Consider the following 17,157-nt stretch of genomic DNA (forward strand, 5'->3'; position numbering starts at 1 on the left):
GAACGTCAAAAGGCTTTGACAAGGTTAAAAATATTTTAGATTTAGAGAATTCTATTAAAGCTAAAAAGTATTGAACAGTACAAGGTTAAATGTAATATTCTTTGGTGCATATGTTTGTGCTATTTTACTGAATCTCAGGTTATTTTAATGTATGGAAAAAATAAGTCTTTAAGAATGAACATGAAAAGACTGCATATCTATAGTTAGCACATTTTTCATGTGGAAATCCTACAAAAAGGTATTATTTAAGAATATGTAGGGTCAAGACATAGATTGCATAGATAAACATTTATGACATTAGTGCAAAATTAAAGTAATGAAATAGCTGTGTTATGGTCTAAATATTTGTGTCACCTCAAAATTCTTGTGTTGAAATCTTAATCTTCAAGGTGATGGCATTAGGAAATAGGGCCTTTGGGAGATGATTAGGTCATATGGGCAGACCCCTCATTACTGAGATAATTGAGATTAGTACCCTTATAAAAGAGACCCCAGAGGGTTAGATAGCCTCTTCAGTCTTGTAAGGGTAGAGTGTGAAGATGGACATCTACAGAGATTGATGCCCTCACCAGACACCAGGTCTACTGGTGCTTTGATCTTGGACTTCCCATACTCCAGAACTATGAACTGAAAAATAAATTTGTGTTGTTTATTTGCCATCCAGTCTATGGTATTTTATTATAGCAGCCCAATGGAGTAAGACAAGCTGTATACCAAATTAGAGATGAATTAAAAAGTGTTCAGTTTATAATTCTATATCAATTACTTTAAGATCCCAACTCCAGAAAATAAACTGAAAATATATCACTGTGACAAGAACCCCAGCATTTTAGAGAAATATGCCTTCTAACTTTCAAGAATAATAAATTTGATGATTGGCAGCATATATATATTTTTTTCTGATAAATTCTTCACAGTAAAATTTAGCCCAAAAATTCAATTTAAGATAATTTGCATATTTGATTCTTGATTTAAAATCGTGTGTGTACAGATTCTTAATTGAAGATAATTTAAGATTCTATATATGCTTGGAGGTGTTAAAATGAAATTAACATTTGCCATAATTAGAAACATTCTTTCATACAACCCTATCACTCTTCTCTTGTGAAACTCAACACTCTTCACAACTGTTAATACTTATTCAATTTTTACCTCTTCTGTGAGTTCTAGTAGTTATTTTTCTAGCTTATTTTGAGAAGATTTTTATTTCCTACCTCAACAAATATTTCTGTTACTAAAGCTTTAATTCAACATGCCTTGCATAGCAAAAATTTTTCTCTTCTGGGTGATAATTGTGTTTTGTAGTTTATGCTAAAATGCTTTCAAATCTATTATGATGTATAAAACTGAGTAGAAAAAAGAGCAGATAGTTTTAATTTCCATTTAGTGTCTTGGGGAAACTGCTAATTGTCTAAAAACACACCATTTCAAGCAGCAAATCTTAGATTTTTATTTAGCTATTTTTCATATTTTACTCTTTCCGACTAGGCAATAAGGGTCCTCTAAAGACTTAATTTTGATTGGGAATTTAAATTCCACCCACCAACATATTTTTATATTAACTTGCAAAATTACAAATAGAGATTTATGGAATAAAAATAAATCTTATGTACAACATCAAATTTTCAAGTAAACCTAATTATCCCTTAAGTGCTTTGTGTTTGTGTTTTTTCCCCTGTGATGCTGTGGTCAAATTATTTCAGGAATGACTTCCAGTGAAGTGGTATCCTCCTACACTGACACTGAGCATATGATTTGCTTTGGACAATGGAGCATTAATAAATATGGTACAAGAAGCTTGAAAAGCCATTGCACACTGGAGTGTTCCCTCTCAGTGCTCCTGGAAATGCTTCTACCACCATTTGAAGACTCCCAGGCTAGCCTATAAGAAGATGAAATCACATGCAACAGAGACCAACCAGCTCTTAGTTCACACACCAGATGACTGCAGTTCCATGAGAAACCAATGTAAGGCAGGTAGTAGAAATGTCCAACTAAGACCGAGTATGGTGGCTCATAGCTATAATCCCAGCACTTTGGGAAGTTGAGGCAGAGAATTGCTTGAGCCCAGCAGTTTTAAGACCAGTCTGGGCAGCATAGTGAGATCTCATCTCTACAAAGAATCAAAAAAATAGCCAGATGTGGTGGTGCACACTTGCAATCTTAGCTACTTAGAAGGCTGAGGAAAAAGGATTGCCTAAGGCCAGGAGGTCAAGGCTGCAGTGAGCCATGGTCATGCTACTGCTTCTCCAGTCTGGGTGACACAGTGAGATTCCCACTAAAAAAAAAAAATGTCCAACTAAGTCCATTCCAAATATCTGACCAGCCAAATTGTGAGTAAAAAACAAAATATTGTTTATTATTGGAAGCCACTAAAACTTGGAACTACTTGTTAAGCAGCAAAGGCTAAGTTAAAAGTAATAAGGAATCATCTAAAAATAATGATTTGTGTGTGTGTGTGTATGCATTCAGGTATACATCACTTTTGCATAGACTGTTTTCTCAAGCGTGCCAAGTTAGGAAGAAAGGAGAATTAGCCTAAATATCTTCAAAATTCCCAAGCCAGATTTGCAAAACTGCTTCTAAAAAGAAATTATTCTTGCACAAAAGTGAAACCTCTGCTCTATGACTAAATAATGATTGATAACCATACCATCCCCAGATTAGCAAGCACAGAATCTTGTCTTTGCTCTTGGCTGAGAGCACTGTCTGTATCCTGTCATTTCTACAGATTGGAAGCAAATCCTTTTTTTTTCTTTCATGTACTGCATAAAACATGGGTGCATTTTTCTGGAGTTCACCATCTCCATATAAGGACATTAATGTACATTTTCCCCCACCCACACACACGCACCTTTTTTATTGTCCTGTTCCCTGCTTAAGTTAAAATAAAAATAAAAATAAAACAGATGTCTGATGATGTCGGTATTGGATCTTGCTTTCCATACCAAATGTTGTACATTTATAGAAGGAATTTTGTATGTGACGTTCAAGGGAAGGAAAATGTTGTGCTCCATAACATAGGTACGAGTCATAATATTTAATAAAATATGAACTGCCAATAAGTAAAGCCACATAAAAGTGTTCCTCTATATATTTCTACTACCCATAAATAACCTACCAAAGTTGTAATGTGAAAATTAGCAGAAGGAAAGCAGACTATTTAAGAAATTGGGTAAAATAACCTGTACTCCTAAGACGTGTATTCATTTGTCCACACCCTGTTGATGTTTCTTTGGTTCCAGCGGGATCCCTGGAAGAGGGACATGCAGTGAAAGAGGAAATGAGACTCTAGCCCTAAGAGGGCCAATCATAACTGCACTGTCCATAAAGATGTTTGCATTTGCCTTTCAGGAATGTTTTTGTAAAGATTAGCAACTGTTAGTTGGCAGTGGGCTAGATTCTCCTAGGGCAAATCAGAATCTATGCAAGGAGGACACAGAGAGCACTACGGGAGCAAATCATTTGTCATCCAAACAAAATTCAAGGAGAGGACATAAAAAGCAATTAATTAACAAATATTATTTAGGTCTCATTAACTGGGGTCCACAGAACATTGTAACTTCAAAGTGTTCTCTGAGTAGGTACCAGAATTTTGAATTATTAAGACCAATAGAATTTCAAAAATGTGTTGGTTAAAGGGGCAGAAATATTTACCAATGATCTATATGTTCTTGCCTTTTATCATTTCCCTGTCTTCTTGCACCCAAACAGTTTTACCACTGGACTATTCCAGACATTAAAATATAAATGTAAATGACGTGGTTCATTTCCAGGTGAAATATTTAAAGATCAGTGTATAAACTTCCAATTCTTTCTTACGTCTTGTAGCCAAGGACACTACATGTAAGATGCCAGACAGTCAGATTGGGTTTGTGATTATTTGCAACACTGGACTTGTAGAATCACTACGGAGAGTGAACAAAAAGAACATTTTATTGTTGTTGTTATGCCATTGAGGTTTGAGAGTTAATGTGTTGCTTCAACATAACATACCCTATCCTGAGTATTACAAGAAACTAACTTGGGTTTGCTAACTTTCTATGATGCCAAATAAGGAGATTTTAAAATATGAACACAAAATGCCTCACCGTATGCCACAATTATGTGTAATAAATCATATTTTAAAGCCAAAGGATACAGAAAGGCCATAATCACAGAATAAAGGATTATTTCTTAAGCCCAATGAATACGGTTTTCTTTTAAACATATTATTTTTAATTGTGTCATTTTGCTTGCAAAATCTTCATTATGGAATAGTACAACTATCTTCCAACTGGTATACAAGAACACTAGATCTAAGTATTCCAAAAATAGCAAAAGAAGATTGGTGATCTAAAGCAGTTAACCAGTGATCATATAATGACAATGTCCAGTTTTACCTGTCTTTCAGTGAGATCCAGATTCACTGCTATCTCGTATCGCCTCAGTCTCGTCAGATAATTATGATGGGCAAATTCTGCTTCAAGTTCTCTGATTTGCTCTTTGGTAAAAGCTGTCCTTTCTTTCCTTGGTTTACTGTTGACTTCTGACTTGTAATTTCCTTCTTGGGAGTCTAGAAAAATAAAAAGTAAGAGAGGATGGATATTCATTCATTCAAACACATGTAATCAAATCATTCATAGTTATTAACTGCTTCTCCAAGAACTGTGCTAGGTATGGAACAAATAGAGACCAAAGATAATAAGACTGAACGTGGTAAGATTTCCTTTTGAAATTTTTCCCATCTTTCTTTCTTAACTCACAGCCTAATTGGGAAAGTGTCTAATTTTCTTATTATAAAATATGAAGAAAAATTTTAGCAGCTTGTGACATGATACTAAGACAAAATCAAACCTCTCTAGAAAACAATTTTAGATATAAAATTTTGTCTAACGATTTTTAAAATCATACTTGAGGCCTAATTTTGATAGAACAGAACAATCCTTTAAAAAAGTGGCAACTCAGTATATGAATATTTGAGCAACCCAAATGTTTAGCAACAGGACTATAAAAGTTCAAGCTCAGACTGAGCATACGTAAAAGTACTTGTGTACTTATTGGCCTTTTAAGTCTCAATTTAAGTAAAATCATTGATGGAAATAGCAATACTCTTCTTTTATATAAATATCATACTTAGTCCAACATGGACTCTATAAATAAAATTGTGCTCATATGACTTAAACTATGAATAGGGTTTTAAAATGTGTTTTTCATTCTAAATAAGATAAACATAAGATGCACAACATGAAACGTAAGCAATCCAAAACACCAAAGCTTACAGTACAATGTAGCAATAACAATAACAATCTGGAGCATATCATTACATCTTCTTAAGAGTTTAAGACATCATTAACATAGAGTATTTCATTTATTCTCATAATATTCATGAAATGTAGGATAGAAGACATTACACTGAAGAACAAAATGTGTGTCTATAATAAAAAAAATAATTCACATACACCAAGAAAAAAGTAATGATACCCGGCTCTGGTGATTCATGTCAAATTTATCTGCAGTGAAACATCAACCTAACCAACATAAAGGTGTGTGTTAGTACTGTCCTGAAAATTATCTCTGGTCTCTAGTTGTCTTGACACACTTACGCCCACACTATATCTTTACAAATTGGAAGTGCAATGAACTCATCTAAGAGCTCACCCGAATGTAACCAAAGGTTACAAAGAGTGACACTTTAATTGTTTTTTAAAATTGACAAATATAATATGGTCTGGCTTAGAAAGGATCTTTTTAGATTATATTTGTTTTTCATCCAATTATGTTTAAGTATGCCAAGAAATGCCTTTTTTTCTTAGTTTTTTTTTTTCTTTCTTTCTTTCTGTGGGCCTGGGGGAAGTCTCACTGAAGTAAAGAGGGCCCTGCATAATGGAAATTCACTAGACATGGCACTTGAATGTAAACACTTTTGTTTTGATTCTTACCAGAATCTAAAAGGGCCAGATGTAAGGTTTTCTATGTCTAGTAGCAAGGAGTGGCAGCAGCAATAAGTTTGCATCGATGTCTTGGCACCCTGGCCGTTACTTTTCCCCTGATGGATCACAGAGTCCGTTTCACAGATTGGTGCACTGGCACTGTCTAAAATTCCTCATCATTCACTGACCACATTTCTGGGCTTGTCACTTATTCCCATGTTAAAAGGCTCCTCACCTTGGCAGGGCAGGTGGGACTTTTTCCAGCACAGATGTGGTTTGTGACGTGCCACAAACACATTGATTGCTCTTTCTAGAAAGCCACTGGGACCAAGAGAGTGATGCCGTAGATGATGTGTGAGCCTTCAGGTAGACTCTGTTTATGCAACGCCAACTTACCTGACTATAAGTGATGCTGCAGTCCATCATTCATTTGTTTTTAGTTACAGATCTGTCAACATTCACATCGTTAAAGCATTTTGCTATTCTGGCACCATGTGAGCAAAACTTCCAAATGATTGATTTTTTTTTTTTTTTTTTTTTTTTTACTTTTCCAAGGGTTGTTCTGCAGCCTGTAAACCCAGTGACAGTACAGAATATTCAGCTAGAAAGTCCCTCTCACAAGTATCTATTTTCTCATGAGAATCAGAATTATTTTTGCCATTTTGGAACCATGCTCTGCCTGAAATCTGTGGCTGATTATTTTTAATATGGGGACAATGCTCTTTTCCTTTCAGTCAAGCAACTATGGAAAATGACAGCAAAGCCAGTGAATTTTTTCTCATGAGCAATTCAATTTGAATGATTCATAGTTAGCACATTCCCTTATGTAAGCATGAATGAACGAATTCACATTGAGGAAAGCCTATTAACTTGTATTTATTTTAGTTTCTTTGAAACTGATCTTTAACTTTTGCGATATTTAAAAGTACTTCATGAATACCACACATACACACAAACAAACACACGAAGCACAGGCCAGTGCTTGGAAGTACGATCACATGTAATGGATCCATACACATACCCATTGTAACTGGAAATATACAACAGGGGGTTTATACATCCAGTGACTGGATTTAAACAAAAATCTGGCTGGAACTCAACATTTAAAATGAAAGACAATTCACTGAATGCCTGAATTCCAAATCAAATTTGCTCACGAAGTGAAATCCGGTGACTAAAATGAAGTGAGTTGTGGACACTTACATTTGTGATAAGCACAGAAGGAACCATCAAATTATAATTAAATTTCATTAATTATATGACAAAGAGTGTGTGTGGGTTTCTTGATATCATCACCTACAAGACAGAACTTCAATATAGTGAGGCAGCACCCTGTTCATTAATCCAGCCGTTACTTTCATCCTTATATATATGATTCTGTTGTGGTTTTCATCCACAATACTCTCACTCTCTTTTGTTAAAAACACACTCCTTAGAATTGCATTTCTGGACTTGTATTTTTTGTGATCTGGGGGCTTTTTTATTCTACATTTTTTTTGACTTTGTATTTTTACAGTTTTCAAAGCCTATCACTTGCTAACCCTAAGTCCTCCACGACTTCTTACTAGCTATTTTTTGGTAAGACATGGGTACAAGCCTCCAGCAAGGTTTTTGGCAAATTTCACATCAGTTTCCATCTGTTTCCCAGCTGTTTCAACTGCAGCAAAACTCCCTCCGTTTTCTCCCACCTCCCATATCCTATGCCAAATGGTAGGTGTTGAGGGGGAAATCTGGACACTACCTTCCTTTCTTCCCTACAACCACAAACAAAATGTCACCATCTGTGTAGTATATTCCAACATAAAATATTACAATTGTTTTTCATTTCAGATACTTTAATGCACCTGCGGGTGCACTCTCACTGCTTCGAGGAAATGTTGACTTATGGGTTCAGGTACAGTTGGCAGGCCCAGGTCCCTAACCTTTTGCTCCCTGGGACTACACTAATGGAAGAAGTCTGCAGTACTTCCGTGGAGGATAAAAATTGCCCTCCAAGGATCATTTCTGTCTAGCATTTAGAACTTCTCCACATGTGACTTTTTATTTCTCCTAGTGCAAGAGAATGCCACAAGATAATAATGCTTTATTGAAGACAAGTAATGGGAGGGCTTTGTCTGTTCACTAGTGGCACAAAATGCTCTTTAGCAGAAAAGAAATAATAAAGTATGATTGAGTATATTTTGGCTACTCTGAGTAAACGTATTAGCTTGTTTAATGAAGAACATAATTTACGTATGTCTGTAAAATATCAGCATGTAATGGAATGTCTATATAGCTTCGACTAAAATAAATTCTTATTTCATATTTGGAAAAAAAGAATATTAAGCCTCAGCATATTAATGCAACTCCTTGTATCAATGTTTTATAAGCTATTCAGAATGGGAGATAGATTCTGCTATTTATTAACAAAGCTGCACAAGTCCATATGTATAGGAAGCTAATAATCATCTTCACATAGGCATAGGGATTGTTGATGCAGGCAGAAAAATTTATAGAATAATCCTATTGATTCTAGTAATTTTCACATTTAAAACGGGAAATTGCCTTTCTTATGGGCATTTATCCAACTTGCTATTCCGGCTTCTTAATGAGTGGGCATTTCAGTTTCTCCGTACCTTTTTTTTTTTTTTTTTCAAAATAAACAACCTTCCCCAGGGGTTCTTAAATCCTCTTGCCAATCCACTCTCCAGGTTTGAGAACCACAGACATAGTGAGCTACTATTACTAATGAATGTGTCTATTATACATTGAGATGTGTGCGGTGAAAAAATAGGATTAAAAACCACTGTGCTTGATCTAGAATAGGATAGCACTGAAAACATCCATTATTTCTTATACCTTTGATTTGAAAAGAGTATGGCTATGATAATAGTTTTTTTTATAAAGCAAGCCCAAATTTCACATACCAAAGAAATGTCCCTAGATTTTTAAATAAATTACTGTTGGAATAGTTGTCATCAAAATTCAAAAATTATTGTAACCCTTAATCCAGTGATTGTCAATTGGTAGATGTACTCTTTTTCAGTATCTGTTCACTGCCTCCTTGACTATTCATGAGATTGTCTAGTGTGCTTTCAGGGATGAAATACATCCGATAAATCCCAAATTAGTAAAATCAAAGAGAGATTAATTTTATATTTGTGAAGTCAATTATATGTCTTGATCAAATAATCTATAGAGAATATTTTACTTATTTTTGTTAAAGGTATTTAAGTTCTATTTGGTGGTTTATATTGAAAATGGTACTGTATATAGCTAAAATTTTGTATAATAGTCCTTCAATTTAAGTTTATACACTTGGTCTGAGCTTATACAACTAATTCTTAAAATGAGATCAAACTTTTATGTATATGATTGTGTCAGTATTTAGCAAATAACTATTTACATAAGAAAATATTACAACTGCTAACTTATAACACTAATCATGCTATACAAAGTAATGACTTTATAAAAGAGGAATTATGAAGGATTTGAGATGCTTCATAACATCTATATATTTTTACATGACATTTTAAAGCAAAAGAGAATCCTAATTTCTAGAAATATTTTATCTCCAATTCATCATAGGCTATGAAAATTTACCTAAAAGAAAATAACAAATTAAGACAAGTTCAAATGTGTGTGTGTGTGTGTGTGTGTGTGTGTGTGTGTGTGTCTGTGTGTGTGTGGAGAGAGGGAGAGAGAGAAGAAAATTGTACCAGATCACTCTGAAACTGGTACAAATTTAGTGACTTAACAAGAACATGAACATGAAAAATTTGAAAACACAGATTTCACATAAAAATAAAATATTCAGATCTCTAAAGTCATCCACACATTAGATGTAGATGTTTCCTTGGAATAAGTAATAATTTTGCCCTGGTATTCTACTGCATTCCTAGACTAAGTTAGGAGGTATTAGAAAAAGTATTTCTTTTTGCTTCCTCCTCTTTTTATAATTTTGAGATGATGGCAGCATAGGAATTGTAACCTATTTAAAATAGGAACTAGGCTATAACTCATTTCAATTTTCTACTTTTTGTGCCCATCAGCATATCAAATCAGTTTTACCTTACAGCCTGTTCTTACTGGAGTTCCTTTATTTTTGAATGAGACTTTAACACTTGATTTTGTTTTAATTTCATTGTCTTGTCTTTTCTAGTATTTATTACTATGTAATTTTTCCTCATAGTAAGAAGACGCCAACTCAATGGTTCTTCCTTCATAACCTAAAGACAAAGTGAAATCCACAAAGAAATAAGAGTTGATGAAAATAATTTTATGATTAATGCTGTATCATTCCAAATACATTCAATAAAAACAAAGTATTTTTGTTTAAAAAAGTAAATAAAAAGTGGCCAAAGACACATGAAATGGGAAACATAATACAGTTTACTTGAGTCAAATTTGGCACAGATTTCATTCTTCTCGGTACCAACTTAAAAGCACCTAACACGAAAACAAAAACAGCACGTGTCTTCTGGGTAAATGTAAACCTTAAAGAACTTTCTACATATTTCCAGGCTTAGAAACTGGTTACAGATGCCCAGAATTGTCTTTATACCTCTTGCTATATTCCAGCGTGAAAACACAAACTACATAAAGATCATGGCCATATAACCAACAAAATAAGGCACATGCGTCTGGATTCTGCCTAATAACAAAGAACTTCTTAAAATGCATTATTTGTACCTGCAGAGGGTCTAAAAACCTAGTGATGATTTTCTGTCATAGAGTATATTCCATTGCATTTTTCTTTGATCACATCAGTTTAAAGAGGACATCCCTCCTGTGGGCTCCCATCAGCCTCTTTTTGTTCCTTTCTTGCAATGCTTACCATATCCTGTCACTATATGGATGCTTTCTTTCCTCTACTAGAATGTAAATGGTCGATGGCAACTATGGTTCCAGTTTATTCAGACATTGAAAGGGCAAAATGATCATACTGACATTCACAGTTTCATTTTTTTGTTTTGTTTTATTTTGTTTTTTCGTTGGAGTCTCACTCTGTCACCCAGACTGGAGTGCAGTGGCCGCTCCTGGTCACTGCAGCCTCGATCTGCTGGGCTCCGGCGATCCTTCCGCGTCAGGCTTCCAAGTAACTGGAACTACAGGCGCGCGCTACCATGCCTAGCTAATTTTTTTGATTTATTGTAGAGATGAGGTCTTGCCAAGTTGCCCAGGCGGGTCTCGAACCCGCTGGCTCAGGCAATCCACTCACCTCCGCCTCCCAAAGCGTGGGATTACAGGCTGAGGCACCCAGCCCGGCTCACAGTTTCATTTTTTTACATGCAGAAGCATTAGGCAAGGTCATGAAGAGGAGGCAAACTTCAGTATGGGTCTCTCATTTGCCCACTATCCAGCTCTTATGTCAGTAAATGGCTTGGAGTTATGTGATATCAATGCATCTTTGGGAAGATGGAAAGGGAGAAAATATCACAAATTAGGAACAATAGGTAACTTGGTAGTGGCCAAAAGGATTGTGACACCTCTAATTTACAGTTGCCAACAGGGCAAAAAGGACTTAGCTTTCTTATGGCATCAGATAACACCATACAGACCTAAAGTGAAGTGTCAGAAAATTCAGCACCAATTCTGCTAGTAGGTGGTAAATCCCTTGGACATGTAACAGATGTACTTCTATAGTGTTGTCTTTTATATTATGGAAGAGAAGTCTACATTTTCTCAAAGTGTGGGGGACTGCATTTATGTTATAATTCTGAGCCTTTGACTTTAATATATTTTTAAAGTAGCAGTATATAAATTATTGAGCTTTTTATTTATCTTCATGACTCCTTTGCTTCTCTGAACTCCAGACTCTAGGTAACTTAAGATTATGAACGTTGCCTTATTCATCTTTGCATTTCTAATGCTAAATATAAAATACTCTGCTGGATCTTTGATTTTCATGCCCTGGTCATGGATTATAATTTTGAAGATACCCCTAAGCAACCTTGCCTGGTACAGAAATTTAAGTGACCTTCAGGTTAAAAAAGGGAAAGCATCACTCAATAATGCTTTATATTAACTTTTAAAGTACTTTTACATCTCTCATATAATTAATGGTAGACAGATAATATCACCTTCATTTTATATTTATAATATCTCTAAATATGTTCAGATAGAAAAGTGCCAAATCAGTGTCACATTGTAAAGTTTAAAACCTAAGAGATTAGCCGGGCTCGGTGGCTCAGCCTGTAATCCCAGCACTTTGGGAGGCTGAGGTGAGAGGACTGCCTGAGCCCTCGGGTTCAAGACCGGCCTGGGCAACTTGGCGAGACCTCATCTCTACAATAAATCAAAAAATTAGCCAGGCGTGGTAGTGCACGCCTGTAGTTCCAGCTACTTGGAAGGCTGAGGCGGAAGGATCGCCGGAGCCCAGCAGGTCGAGGCTGCGGTGGCCAGGAGCGGCCACTGCACTCCAGTCTGGGTGACAGAGTGAGACTCCAACTCAAAAAAAAAAAACCTAAAAGATTGACTGTTATACCAAGTGCAGGAACAGATTTCACATAAGTCATAGTACCTAACCTCAGCACTATTGATATTTTGAACTGGATAATTATTGTGACCTTTATAGTCAATAAAATATAAACATATTCAAAAATAAAGGTGTCAGTAGGACTATTCAGGGCACTGTAGAAAGTTTAGCAACTTCCCTAGTTCCTACTCACTAGTTGCCTGCAGCAAACCCCAATACTATTTTTAGTATTGCTGAACAAAATACAGGAAGCTCAGTTCTATTTAAATTTCATAAAAACAACAAATAAAGTTTTAGTATACTGCATGATGCATATTTATATTAAAAATATATATTGTTGGAAATTTAGATAAATATATATGATTGGAAATTTAGATTTAACTGGATGTCTATATTTTAGTTGGCTAAATCTGGCAACCCTAACCAGTTGTGACATGAAAAAGTATTTCAAGACATTACCAATGTACCATAAGGGGAAGAATCATACCTATTGGATAACAGCTGCATATAGATAACAAAGGCATGAATAACTCCAAGTTATATGACTCTAGGAATAACCAACCTGATTCAAAAGTTAGTATGAATTACTTACCTGTAAATAACACCACCTCTAAGCTATGGTCTAGCTATATCTCTTCCAAGCCAATGACTAAATTGTTTGCAGATAAAATTGCTCAAAAGGACATCTTGTCAATACTAATTTACCCAAATATATAACTGCATAATAAGTGTCTCCAATAACTTTAGAGAACTATCCACCCAGAACAACAAAATGGCAGGTATGGCATCACTGTAGACATCGTTTGCCACTTCCCAAAGCCTTCCCTTTATAGGTGTGACCATTTCAGTAGATTTTAGGGGGAAGTATTGTGTTTCTACAATCCAACAAAGCACCTAAGAGTTAATAATAAATCAACTATTTTATTACATACACATTATATAATTAATAAGTATTGATTTAATTAATAAATATTGATTTCATATGTATACATGTTAGAAATTAAAGAGATTCTTACAAGTCATCTATTTCCAACTGTTCTATTTATAGATAATAAAAATAGGCTTAGAAGAGCTAACGTCTCATTAGAAGTCACATACAGTCACACAGTGTTGCTAGACCTAAGGGTCATTCAGTTATAAAAACTGATAGAAATGAATTTTCTAAACTCTCTAAATATCCTTTACCTATTGTGCATGGTCTTTTCACAAAAATAAGGATTTAAGAACTACGACCATTTAACTGTGATGCTAAATATAGCCATGAAAGTTAAAATATCCAAACAGAATCTTGATTACCCAAGATGCCAAATACACAGATCATCTCTGTCACTTCTCTGCTCACTCAACCCTTATTTTCACTGTGCTCATCGTTAACACATACTTTAAGTGAAGGGGAGTAAATTAAGCCAATCATTTAGAACAGTGACTGTATATTGTGAGCACTGAATTATCAATTGTAAGCTCTGTCCGTTTGGAGAGGGCTTTGATCTTCTGCTTCAGCAATTGAAAATTATACCTTTGATAGAATCAGTAGTTAGAATGTTTTTTTTTGTGTCGGAAAATTTTGTTCTTAAAATTGAACTCAATCTAAAGTCTAGTCAGTTTAGAATCTACACAGAAACTGGGTGAGTTCTATTTTACATCAAAAAACGGATGAGCCCCTAAGACGATCTATGTATTACTTTTGGCTGATGTACAAATGAAATTAAAGGTTTAATTATGATTTTCCAAGGAAACTGAGGAGGTGACATTTTACAAGGCCCAGGCGTATCAATGTATGAACTTTTATTTCCTCTGAACGTTTTACTGGGAAATTTGATGAAACTTAACTAAACCTGGCAATCCCAGTAAACTGGAGTCACAGTGTGTGTGTGTGTGTGTGTGTATGTGTGTGTGTGTGTGTGTGTGTGTGTGTGTGTGTGTGTGTGTGTTTCTCCTTTAAGGAGTCCTGGCAAGCAGATACATTTATTTAGGAAGCTAGGAGTCACATTTTACCTAGTTGTTAGAGCATATAAAATGTTTAACACTCTTAAATGAATTTTTAAAAGAGCAAAATAAAAGGTATTTACTGAAAAAAATACTCATAGGTCCACTCTTTTAAATATTGTGCTCTTGTTTCCTCTGAAATATTGTCTAATTATGACTTTTGTCATGTAGAGAGTTTGAGAACAAAATTACTTAGGTATTTTTTCTGAAATCATATTGGGAGATTAATGAGCAAGAATTTATAAACTTATTTTGCTCTAAGTTCACAGTATAATGGAAAAATTATAAAAATAATAGATGATACATAAAAGTAATAAAACAAAACAAATTACAAAATCCTAAACAACCTGGAGTTCTGGCCGACACACTAAGCCTCAGTTTCCTTTTGACTACTACTCGTAGAGTGAAATGTTGTGGAATCTATTTCTCTATTGCAGCTCTACTGGCAAGAAGGAAAAGTCTCAAGATGATACAGCTGCTTATTATCAATTTGTAATTGTTTTTGCAAAAGGATTTTCCCAATTACGTGAATTCTCAAAATTTAGAACTTATATTTATAGAACACAGCCTAAATATTCTCCAGACATGGGATTCTGCTCACATTGATTAATACTTGCTTTCTAAATACTAAAATCAAATAGGAATAAAATCAGTACTTCTCAGTTAAATCAATTTGTTGTATGATTAAATAATTTTTCAGAATAATAGTCAGCCTAATGTAAATATTTTTAGCATAATATGAAAAAAGACAAAGAATTGCTGACTGTTCCCAAAATGTATGCATCAGATCATCATCCTCTTCCTCTTCATCATCATTACTTGCCTCAATGACATTTCCTTGGGAAAAAATTGGAAATATGAGATCTGAGTAGAGGGATGGAATGATAATAAAAAAGGATTTTTGATGGTAAAATTTTAAGAAGTACTGGTTTATCCCATAAGAGTATGCAAGCAAAGTTAATTTGGGACACAGAACTACAATCAGTACAAAGGTCTAAAAGCTTATTAATAAAAGAAAAAAAGATGAAGCTTTTGGTTTGGTATATAAATGTGATTCTGGGAAATAAAAAGAGGTTGAGGTCAGTGAGACTGAGTCTAATATCCCACTTAGTGGACACAGGAGGGTATAAAGGATGATGAAGTCCAGAATGTGCTTCTTTGTAGAGACAGGAGTTTTGAGAGCCTGATAATCTTGTTGAACTTTGAGGCTCAAAAATAAAGTGTAATTTACATACCATACTGATGCTATAATCCATTTTAGAATCATACATGCATAGATTATACTCTGTGGTAAAAGTGTGGCATATTACATACATGCATGAGTAGTTTATGGTGTAATTTGTTAGGAAATACAGCAATATGACACAGTACTTGTCCTTCAGTAGCTTATAATCCAGTTGAAGATAGAAGCTGATTAAGTTTAATCTACAGATAGTTTTAAGTTGCAGTCTTGAGGATATTATCATAGCAGTTATGTGTTAAAAGTTGATGTTTTTGTAGTTTCAGCCCACATCTTTGCTAGAGCACTTTATGGAAAATACCTCTAATGATATAACAACTTTTAGGGAGCAGTTATAGAAATATATAGTTTGCATACATAATAGACTGTAACCATCTACTCATGAAACTTTCCTTTAACACCACATGTAGTATGAAATTGTCTATGAAGCCTTAAGAATTGCTAACTATACAGGGAGCATATAAAATGCTTCTTTGAAAGTCTTAAATGCAAATATACATTCAATATAGTAATTCAACAACTTAAATGCAATTATTATCTGCCTTAGTCCATTTTGACTGATATATAACAAACTACCTAAAACTGGGTAATTTACAAAGAACAGAAATTGATTTCTCCAATTCTGGAGGCTGAGAGGCACAAGATCAAGGCACCAATATCTGGTGAGGGCTTTCTTGCTGTATCTTCATATAGCAGAAGGTGGAAGAGTAGAAGAGAGTTAATCCACTCCTGCAAGCCCTTTTTATAGAGGCATTAATCCATCATGAGGGTGGAATACTCCTAACCAAAACACCTCCCAAAGGGCCTCATGTCCTAACACTGTTATATTGGGAATAGAGTTTCCAGTGTATGAATTTTAGAGGACACAATCAGATCATAATATTACCTATACATTTATGATATTTTAGAAATTAACTTTAATGTTTTGCTACACGAAAAATACTAGAAAAAATATTTTTTGCTTACATTCTAAATATTTTTAAAATACCTTAATTTTATATTGATGTAAGCAATTTTTTTACACCTATTTTTAATGTCTACCAAAATAGCATATGAATGGCATGGCATTATGTTTTTGTGAATGTGAAACTTTTAGCTAGTTTTTACATGGGTTTTAATTGTATATCAAGTTGAGGCACTCCACCCAAACTCACAATTTGATAGTTTCCCCACATGTCATAGGTAATAGTCTATACATTTTGAAATGTTTCAAAATTGTATTAGGATTAAATATTAGATAGTATTCATAATTCCAAACTGTGGAAAAAGTTTGGAATTGAAAAAGGGACTTGAAGCATAAACATGTTTGTTCTACTTAATATCTGTGCTGTCACCCATAATAGGAATACATGTTTTACTCCTATGAAGTAATTTTATAGCGCGTGCACACACACACACACACACACACACACACACACACACACACACACACACAGATATCATCTGCTAACCTTGCAATCATTTTTAATCGGTAGAAAAAAATCTTAGTAATATCCATTTTAAAATTTTTTCATTGACTAAGTAGAATCATGGTTATAATTAAAGCTATATAATTTGTATAT

The 17,157-nt window shown here is 34.5% G+C and overlaps 1 protein-coding gene across 1 annotated transcript in view; it reads right to left on the minus strand.

The window, feature by feature from the left end:
* The window catches only part of MEOX2 (mesenchyme homeobox 2), a 72,508-nt gene that overhangs the window by 13,641 nt on the left and 41,710 nt on the right, over positions 1-17,157 (minus strand). The window contains exon 3 of the mRNA XM_008070137.1: positions 4,383-4,555. Coding sequence (XP_008068328.1) covers positions 4,383-4,555 — 173 coding nt within the window. The remainder of the gene's footprint in view (positions 1-4,382; positions 4,556-17,157) is intronic.

The sequence above is a fragment of the Carlito syrichta genome, unplaced genomic scaffold, assembly GCF_000164805.1.
Source record: "Carlito syrichta isolate Samal-C Ts95f unplaced genomic scaffold, Tarsius_syrichta-2.0.1 Scaffold313117, whole genome shotgun sequence".
Lineage (NCBI taxonomy): Eukaryota > Metazoa > Chordata > Mammalia > Primates > Tarsiidae > Carlito > Carlito syrichta.